Source organism: Bombina bombina, chromosome 2 (assembly GCF_027579735.1).
Source record: "Bombina bombina isolate aBomBom1 chromosome 2, aBomBom1.pri, whole genome shotgun sequence".
NCBI lineage: Eukaryota > Metazoa > Chordata > Amphibia > Anura > Bombinatoridae > Bombina > Bombina bombina.
The window spans coordinates 910,343,512-910,354,510 of record NC_069500.1 but is presented as its reverse complement, the minus strand read 5'-3'; the positions used below and the strand labels follow the sequence as shown (position 1 = coordinate 910,354,510).

The window sequence follows — 10,999 nt, the reverse complement described above, 5'->3', positions numbered from 1 at the left end:
TAGGAGTACCCACACAGACATGCCAGATCAAGTGCTATTCAAAATACCAACATATACAATACATAATGATTACACTCTCAGCTTAGAATGTATAGTGCAGAAGTGAAGAGAAACAAAGGTTAGCAATGTAATCCCACTACAGTCAAGACAGATAAGTGTTAGAACATTTGCATTTTTAGTTCTGGAGGGATACTCATCCCATTCTATCACATATATATAACCGGGAATAAAGCAGTTTAAACTAGGGGGTCTAGGCTGACCATAAGTTTATCAAATCAAATTCGGAGTTGAGGCCTTCTGGAGTTCTGGTTCTCAATTTGAAAATCCAGAAGGCCTCTCTCTCCCCCAGTTTACGTGCACGGTCAGGCAGGCCCTTTTTGGGTGGAACTTTGTCAATAACGGTCCAATTAAAGGACCCTTAGGGTGGGTACTATGACAACCCCACTAGTGAAACACTTTGTTGAAAAACATCATAAGTCCCTAGGGTCCTTTACTTGGACCATTATTGACAAAGTTCCACCCAAAAAGGGCCTGCCTTACCGTGCACGTAAACTGCGGGATAGAGAGGCCTTCTGGATTTTCAAATTGAGAACCAGAACTCCAGAAGGTAAAGATACCAAGAGAACGAAATCAAATTGATAATAGGAGTAAATAAGAAAGTTGCTTAAAATTGCATGCTCTACCTGAATCATCAATTTAGCAACGTCCCATGCACCCGGCAGCTGTAATCAGGCGATAATGATGGAAAAAAAGAGACAAGACTCAGGCTTACTTGCGTGTGTACTCGTATATTATAATGAAGTCTCAGGCAAAATACAGGTAACAAATTGGCATCAATTAGCAGGTCAAACTATGTGTTTAATCCCTTTGCAGGAGGTAAACCCATAGTTAAATGCACGCAACAGTGCAATAATAAAATGCTTTAACACATTAGTCCACTTTCTTTTTTAACTTTTATGTCTTTTTGAAAAGCTTTTAATTACTTTTTTAGATTTAAAATGTATTTTGAAATGAGTAAATGCTGCTGTTTCATATGTTTGATATAACAGTGTCTCTTATTTTCTTTTTTTCCATCTGTGTAAATAGGAATAAAATAGATTGTGGCTGTTCTTTTGTCAATGCTAGACAGCCTGTGTGTCACTTGCCAATGCAAAGATAAAATGGATAACATAAATTAAAGTGAATGCAAAGTTTCATGAATGAGTGCCCGTTTTTTAAAAATACTATTAAAAACAGGGGCACTTTCATTCATGAAACTTTACATTGTAGCATTTAAAAAAAAAAAAAATACTTAACCTTTTTGTTTAGCAAACCCGGACCGGCGATCCTCCGCCCCGTAGCTCGCCTGTACTTACATCAGCAATGACGAAACCGGCATCCACCAATCACGGCATGCACCCCAGAGCATTCATCTCATGAGGCCACGCCGTGATTGGATGAAGCCGGTTTCGTCATTTAAGTGCTAACTACAGAGGAGCTGCGGGCGGAGGATCGCGGTCTGCTGTCATAAAGAAAAAGGTAAGTATTTTTTTAAAAACGCTGCAATGTAAAGTTTCATGAATGAAAGTGCCCCTGTAATTAATAGTATTTTTAAAAACTGGGCTCTAATTCATGAAATTTTACATTCACTTTAAGTTATAAAATACTCACTAAACTGGAGATTGCTATTTATAGGGTAATGCTATTTCACCGTTTCTGTATTTTATAGATAAATTGTGCCCAAAGAAGATCTCACAGTTTTACCACTATGCAATGTTAAATAAATATGCTTAATAAAGTTATGCATTTTTAAAGTTTCACATTTATAAAAGCTGTTGTAAAAAATAAAGGAGTTTATTAGGTTCATGTACAGTTCAGTGCCCTCTTCTGAGCTGTTTTCTCAGCATTCCGATATCTTCAATTGATCTGACACTGCATTCTGATTGTTATCAACTTCTAGTTATTTTTATTGCTAGCTAACCTGTAATGCAATAGAAACAATGTGACTCCTTCCATCTTTATTGTATTATTTTGGAAAATATTATGAGAAGAGTAAATGTAATTTACCTTTCTCTACTGTAATTTACAGTATTAGTGGACTGGATTTTATTATTAATGTGATCCAAAAGAACAATTAGAAGATTATTTTAATGCCTTTATGTCTAATTTTATTTGAAAGTGCTATAGGAAAAATATTTTCAAATAATATACTCTGTCATTATGTATACATTTCATATAATATAAACAATAATGTCAGCAATGCAAAGAAAGGGCAGGCACACCAAAGGAATTTTGAAATTTTTTACTTAGTCATAAATTAGGTAGCAGTACAGATCAACTGTAATGTCATTTATGTTATATAATGTGTGATGCTTTTGTTGTTATTGTGTCATGTACTTCTATAAGTGATCTCATTAGTTATGTTCTATTAGTATTTTTATTAATGTTGTTATTATCTTACATCACCTATGCTAATCATTTTTTTCCCATTTAAACCCCTCTCCAACATTATTCCAATCCAACAGGAATCAATTCTTTACATTGGTTTTTGCTCTCATTTAAATCCATTAACAAAAACTATATATATATATATATATAGTGAGGCAAAAAAGTATTTGGTCAGCCACCAATTGTGCAAGTTCTCCCACTTAAGAAGATGAGAGAGGCCTGTAATTTTCATCATAGGTATACCTCAACTATGAGAGACAAAATGTGGAAACAAATCCAGACAATCACATTGTCTGATTTGGAAAAAAAATATTTGCAAATTATGGTGGAAAATAAGTATTTGGTCAATATCAAAAGTTCATCTCACGACTTTGTTATATATCCTTTGTTGGCAATGACAGAGGTCAAACGTTTTCTGTAAGTCTTCACAAGGTTGTCACACACTGTTGCTGGTATGTTGGCCCATTCCTGCATGCAGATCTCTAGAGCAGTGATGTTTTGGGGCTGTCGCTGGGCAACACGGACTTTAAACTCCCTCCAAAGGTTTTCTATAGGGTTGAGATCTGGAGACTGGCTAGGCCACTCCAGGACCTTGAAATGCTTCTTACGAAGCCACTCCTTCGTTGCCCAGGCGGTGTGTTTGGGATCATTGTCATGCTGAAAGACCCAGCCACGTTTCATCTTCAATGCCCTTGCTGATGGAAGGAGGTTTGCACTCAAAATCTCACAATACATGGCCCCATTTATTCTTTCATGTACACGGACCAGTCATCCTGTTCCCTTTGCAGAGAAACAGCCCCAAAGCATGATGTTGCCACCCCCATGCTTCACAGTAGGTATGGTGTTCTTTGGTTGCAACACAGCATTCTCTCTCCTCCAAACACGACGAGTTGTGTTTCTACCAAACAGTTCTACTTTGGTTTCATCTGACCATATGACATTCTCCCAATCTGCTTCTGGATCATCCAAATGCTCTCTAGCATACTTCAGATGAGCCCTGAAATGTACTGTCTTAAGCAGGGGGACACGTCTGGCACTGCAGGATCTGAGTCCCTGGTGGCGTAGTGTGTTACTGATGGTAGCCTTTGTTACGTTGGTCCCAGCTCTCTGCAGGTAATTCACTAGGTCCCCCCGTGTGGTTCTGGGATGTTTGCTCACCGTTCTTGTGATCATTTTGACCCCACGGGGTGATATCTTGCGTGGAGTCCCAGATCGAGGGAGATTATCAGTGGTCTTGTATGTCTTCCATTTTCTAATTATTGCTCCCACCGTTGATTTATTCACACCAAGCTGCTTGCCTATTGCAGATTCAGTCTTCCCAGACTGGTGCAGGTCTACAATTTTGTTTCTGGTGTCCTTCGACAGCTCTTTGGTCTTCACCATAGTGGAGTTTGGAGTGTGACTGTTTGAGGTTGTGGACAGGTGTCTTTTATACAGGTAATGAGTGGAGGACAGAGGAGCCTCTTAAAAAAGAAGATACAGGTCTGTGAGAACCAGAAATCTTGCTTGTTTGTAGGTGACCAAATACTTATTTTCCACCATAATATGCAAATAAATTCTTTCCAAATCAGACAATGTGATTGTCTGGATTTGTTTCCACATTTTTTCTCTAATAGTTGAGGTATACCTATGATGAAAATTACAGGCCTCTCTCATCTTCTTAAGTGGGAGAACTTGCACAATTGGTGGCTGACTAAATACTTTTTTGCCCCACTGTATATATATATATATAAGTCCAAACAGGTGCACTCACTGTAATCAAAGAACAACTGCTGGGGTGCTACGTCCAAAATATGTAGTTGTCTTTTAATCCTCTTGTAGAAGAAAAAACGCTGCACTCACCGGTCTTGAAAATGATACCTTTAATACATCAGTGCATCATCATCACATGAAAACCCCAAACGTTTCGGTACCCCACTGGCACCTTTCTCAATGGGCAATATCAAAATTTGCAAGTGATTCCTAACAACCATAAACACCAGGTTCTCTATTTATACCCTAACGTGCTATACAATTCCGGGTCAGCCGGCCACGTGTATTGACACCATGTGAGTTCCAATAATACAGACGCATCTCCGTAGAAAAACACACATGGCTAATTAGCATAACCACTCCCACTCGTAGTGAGTAATGGCTGCGTCATCACTGAATCTCTATCACAGCGTAACACCGCAGCATAGCGAAACCCGGACACATTTAAAAACATACCCCCTTCATAGTGTGATCGTATAGACTAGATCAATATGCACATGTGTGCCTCCTGTAAGCCGATCAATATGTATTATCGTTCCGGGTCAGTCAATACCGTATGACAACTGTCAGCCAGATCCCATCATAATCCAAATGTATTTCGACAGGGCTCATGGCTAATTAGCATAGCCACTCCCATCCATGACATGTAACAGCCACGTCACACACAATTGACTACAGCAACCACATCGGCTTGATTGAAACCGGAATAATTTAAAGATATCACACCTCTACAGTGTGATCCAATAAGTAAAAAGAGTTTTGAATGAATGAATATACGGTATATGTGTTAAATCCACTATTGAATTGTATCTAAAAAATACACTAAACACATTTGGAAACAAAGACAAAGTCACTTCCATTTACTCAAATGGATGCTCCCCCTATTGTTTACAAGAGGGCTCCGAATTTAATGGATATTCTGGTGCATAATGATCCAGTAAAATGTTATCAGAAAGAAATCTGGATGGACATCAGAAGGAAAAAAGGTTGTTTTAAGTGTGGTGATTTGCACTACTTGTAACAGCATGTTGACGGGCACCAAATTCCATCATCCCCGGACGGGGAGAGGATATAAAATCTTCCATAGGCTAACTTGTACAACTAGCTTTGTGGTGTATATCTTGACGTGTCCGTGCTCTCCGGTTTATGTTGGAAAGACCTCTACTACATTTAGAGAGAGGATGGCTAATCGCCTCCATGTGATAAGGATGGCTATTGACAGACAGGAATCAGACCAACCGGTAGCTAGGCATTTTATGCTAGCAGTACTTACCGCAGCCAGCCTAAGGACCATGATAATTGATTACGTGCCAACATTAAGTCGAGGTAGTCAGCATAAGAAACTCCTACAGTTGGAGGCTTCATGGATTTATCGTTTAGACACAGTAGCCCCAAGAGGTTTGAATGTCCAGTTGGATTATAAGGTGTTCTTTTAGCCTGATGTGGCTATAATTGGACGATCTAGGTCCCATCCTAATTGAACATTGATTAAACAAATATGATCCTCATCGGAAGTCTGACCATTACATGCTTGGATATGAGAGGCTATGTTAATACAACAGATGAAGTGTGCTATCCGCCTTTAATAGTTTCTACCATACTGTGATGGGCATGATGCCATCTTTGTTTCCAAATGTGTTTAGTGTATTTATTAGATACAATTCAATAGTGGATTTAACACATATATAGTCATTCATTCGAAACTCTTTTTACTTATTTGATCACACTGTAGAGGTGTGATATCTTTAAATTATTCCGGTTTCAGTCAAGCCAATGTGGTTGCTGTAGTCAATTGTGTGTGACGTGGCTGTTACATGTCATGGATGGGAGTGGCTATGCTAATTAGCCATGAGCACTGTCGAAATACATTTGGATTACGATGTGATCTGGCTGAAAGGTGTCATACGGTATTGACTGACCCGGAACGATAATACATATTGATCGGCTTACAGGAGGCACACATGTGCATATTGATCTAGTCTATACGATCACACTATGAAGGGGGTATGTTTTTAAATGTGTTCGGGGTTCCCTATGCTGCGGTGTTATACTGTGATAGAGATTCAGTGATGACGCAGCCATTACTCACTACGAGTGGGAGTGGTTATGCTAATTAGCCATGTGTGTTTTTCTACGGAGATGCGTCTGTATTATTGGAACTCACATGGTATCAATACACATGGCCGGCTGACCCGGAATTGTATAGCACGTTAGGGTATAAATAGGGTACCGGTGTTTATGGTTGTTAGGAATCATTTGCAAATTTTGATATTGCCCATTGAGAAAGGTGCTAGTGGAATACCAAAACGTTTGGGGTTTTCATGTGATAATGATGCACTGATGTATTAAATGTATCATTTTCAAGACCGGTGAGTGCAGCGTTTTTTTCTTCTATAAGAGGATTAAAAGACAAATATATATATGTATGTATATGTGTATATGTATATATATATATATATATATATATATATATATATGTATGTATATGTGTATATGTATATATATATACATACATACATACATACATACACACACACACAGTATCCCACAAAAGTGAGTACACCCCTCACATTTTTGTAAATATTTTATTATATCTTTTCATGTGACAACACTGAAGAAATTACACTTTGCTACAATGTAAAGTAGTGAGTGTACAGCCTGTATAACAGTGTAAACTTGCTGTCCCCTCAAAATAACTCAACACACAGCCATTAATGTCTAAACCGTTGGCAACAAAAGTGAGTACACCCCTAAGTGGAAATGTCCACGCTGCTATAGTTTGGTAATGGCGTCTAGTACACATTTACTACACACTTATTCTGTTGATTACCTTATGTAAATAGAAAGGTGTGTATATATATATATATATATATATATATATATATATTACTACAGGGCATGACTAACTGTGGTTTGACTTTTATCCGATTGTCTGATTGTATATATGTATATATTTATTTTAATGCTGGTCTCCATTGCTTGTATATGTTTGGTCACTGTATACACAATGTGCATAGGGGAGATATGAAATTAATTTATACACTTATAGATATGTATTTCATATCCTTATGCTTGTTTTGCTTTATGATGATAGTATCTAGTATGATACCTTTGTGATTGGTTGTGGAGGAATTAGGAGGAGCCTGTTATATTATTTAAACACTGTTTTGATCACTTTATGGTTGTCTGAGGAAGGGATGAATGCCCCGAAACGTCACGCATTGAAGTTTGCTGTGTCTTAAATCCAGAGAGTGCAATTATTGGATCTGTTTATGCATTTTTTTGCACCTTGGTACTACAACTTTGGGCGAGTTGGAGTGTGATATATATATATATATATATATATATATATATATATATATATATATATATATATATATATGTATATGTATATATATGTATGTGTGTGTATATATATATATATATATATATACACACACACACACACACACACAGTATCTCACAAAAGTGAGTACACCCCTCACATTTTTGTGTTTTCATGTGACAACATTGAAGAAATGACACTTTGCTACAATGTAAAGTAGTGAGTGTGCAGCCTGTATAACAGTGTAAATTTGCTGTCCCCTCAAAATAACTCAACAAACAGCCATTAATGTCTAAACCGTTGGCAACAAAAGTGAGTACACCCCTAAGTGGGAATGTCCAAATTGGGCCCAAGGTGTCAATTTGTGTGGCCACCATTATTTTCCAGCACTTAACCCTCTTGGGCATGGAGTTCACCAGAGCTTTACAGGTTGCCACTGGAGTCCTCTTCCACTCCTCCATGACGACATCACGGAGCTGGTGGATGTTAGAGACCTTGCGCTTCCCCACCTTCCGTTTGAGAATGCCCCACAGATGCTCAATAGGGTTTAGGTCTGGAGACATGCTTAGTCAGTCCATCACCTTTACCCTCAGCTTCTTTAGCAAGGCAGTGGTCGTCTTGGAGGTGTGTTTGGGGTTGTTATCATGTTGGAATACTGCCCTGCGGCCCAGTCTCCGAAGGGAGGTGTTCATGCTCTGCTTCAGTATGGGACAGTACATGTTGGCATTCATGGTTCCCTCAATGAACTGTAGCTCCCCAGTGCCGGCAGCACTCATGCAGGCCCAGACCATGACAATCCCACCACCATGCTTGACTGTAGGCAAGACACACTTGTCTTTGTACTCCTCACCTGGTTGCCGCCACACACGCTTGACACCATTTGAACCAAATAAGTTTGTCTTCGTCTCATCGGACCACAGGACATGCTTCCAGTAATCCATGTCCTTAGTCTGCTTGTCTTCAGCAAAGTGTTTGCGGGCTTTCTTGTGCATCATCTTTAGAAGAGGCTTACTTCTGGGGCGACAGCCATTCAGACCAGTTTGATGCAGTGTGCGGCGTATGGTCTGAGCACTGACAGGCTGACCCCCCCACCCCTTCAACCTCTGCAGCAACTCTGGCAGCACTCATACGTATTTTTCCCAAAGACAACCTCTCGATATGACACTGAACACGTGCACTCAGCTTCTTTGGTCGACCATGGCAAGGCCTGTTCTGAGTGGAACCTGTCCTGTGAAGCCGCTGTATGGTCTTGCCCACCGTGCTACAGCTCAGTTTCAGGGTCTTGGCAATCTTCTTATAGCCTAGGCCATCTTTATGTAGATCAACAATTTTTTTTTCAGATCCTCAGAGTTCTTTGCCATGAGGTGCCATATTGAACTTCCAGTGACCATTATGAGAGAGTGAAATTTAACACACCTGCTCCCCATTCACACATGAGACTTTGTAACAATAACGAGTCACATGACACCGGGGAGGGAAAATGGCTTATTGGGCTAAATTTAGACATTTCCACTTAGGGGTGTACTCACTTTTGTTGCCAACGGTTTAGACATTAATGGCTGTGTGTTGAGTTATTTTGAGGGGACAGCAAATTGACACTGTGATACAGGCTGTACACTCACTACTTTACATTGTAGCAAAGTGTAATTTCTTCAGTGTTGTCACATGAAAAGATATAATAAAAATGTGAGGGGTGTACTCACTTTTGTGGGATACTGTGTGTGTGTGTGTGTGTGTGTGTGTGTGTTTTCTGATGAATTGGAATGAATTTGAATAATAATAACCCCTGCTGTCTGAAACCCCACTTAATAGATTATCTTGCAGTGTCAGTAAAATTGTAGCAGCAAAACAAATTATTCAACTTCATACCAATAAACATTTGAAGAAATAAAGCAGACTTAAAATACTGTTAATTGACACAAACTGTTCATAAACCCAGTCAAAAATGGCCGTTTGAGGTACTGCACAATAAAAGGTACCTTGACCCATCTCTTAAACAAATTTCAGCAGAACATTAGTGAACCAATTCACTGCAAATATTCTAGGTTTGTGGCGATTACCAATTTGAACACACAAAGTTAATTTACTTTATAAAGTCATAAGCTTTTAAAATTTCAACTTAAACTATAGTTGTGCTGCAGTATTGATTCTGTTGTTTTGTACTATTTTCTTTATTTTAGTTTTTTTGCAGGGATTACTTTTAATTATATAATCCCTTTTTTATAAGTGTGATATCCATTTGTTTTCCAGGTTGTTAAATTCTCTCTCTCTGTGTTTGCTTTCTCTCTCTGTCCTCTCTCTCTCTCCCTCTTTTCTCTTTCTTTTTTCTCTCTCACTCTTTTTTCTCTCTCCTTTTTTTCTCTCTTTTCTCTCACTCATGACACTCTAAAACACATCTGGGTCCTCTCTGTGGAAGCTCTCAATTTTTATAAAAAAAAATGTTTATTCATGTGCAATGAAACAACTTCACAATATATTTTCATTATTTATGTTGCCCCTTTTGTAATTTTCAGTACTTGAAATGCACCTGCTGATTTCTCAATGCTAACTCTGCTACATATCTATCCCCAATTGGGTTTAAAAATTAACATCCTTTTTACTTCAACATTAAGGCTAGAATTGTCTTGTAATTACAAGTTTTTTTCTGTCCCTTTAAGTAGAATTATTTCAGTGGCAAAATTTTTTTTAAAACATATTGGCATCGACATTACTTTAAAAAAAAAAGAAAAACGTTGTTCCTTGATATGCATCACTTTGTTTGCATTTATGTATGCCTTTCAAATTAGATTTTTATGTCCTTTTTAAATTAATTCTGATGCAATCACCATGGTTATTGTAGTTAATCAACATCTTTTCATGATCGGCAATCAGTAGCTGTATGTTTGTTTCCTACAAGGAGGATCTGGAGATGGATCGAAGTTCTCTGCCTCGTCCGATGAGTGGCCGCAGCTTCCCGCGTAGTTTAGATGACTCTGAAGAGGATGATGATGAAGACAGTGGGCACAGCTCCCGCAGGAGAGGAAGTAGCTCGAGTGGGGTCTCGTATGAGGAATTCCAGGTGTAAGTGCTTCCTGTCTCACCATTGTGTACCATAAACAGATTATTTTTGCCTGTGTGATAAATTCAAATTGTATTCAAAGATGCAACAGGAAAACCATTTCAAATGGACTTGGCTCCTGTCTCTCCAAACACCCACTGGAAATTTTGATTTCTGCTGCTGATTGATTATATATATATATCTGTTTAATAACCAATATTGAAGCATGGCACTTTTCAGTATAGATGGAGGTTTCAACTGCAGGACAGTTTCAAATGACAAAATAAAGGTAAAAGACATAATCGTAAAAAAATTTAATACATTCCAGCAAATAAGTGCATGATAATGATCTTAAAATATTTAATAACATGTTTAACTCCCTTTAATCACTAGTAGGGTTTAGGCTTTCTTGAGCGAGGTTTGGATTTGTCCTAGGTTTAGTACAAAGAAAGAAGGGA

At 38.4% G+C, this 10,999-nt stretch overlaps 1 protein-coding gene across 2 annotated transcripts in view; it reads left to right on the top strand.

The window, feature by feature from the left end:
* Positions 1-10,999, top strand: part of PKD2 (polycystin 2, transient receptor potential cation channel) — a 152,183-nt gene that overhangs the window by 124,917 nt on the left and 16,267 nt on the right. The window contains exon 13 of one of the 2 annotated variants that reach the window (XM_053703304.1): positions 10,404-10,564. In XM_053703304.1, the coding sequence (XP_053559279.1) occupies positions 10,404-10,564 (161 nt within the window). Of the gene's footprint in view, positions 1-10,400; positions 10,565-10,999 lie in introns of both variants that reach the window. The other variant, XM_053703303.1, reaches the window with a different exon arrangement.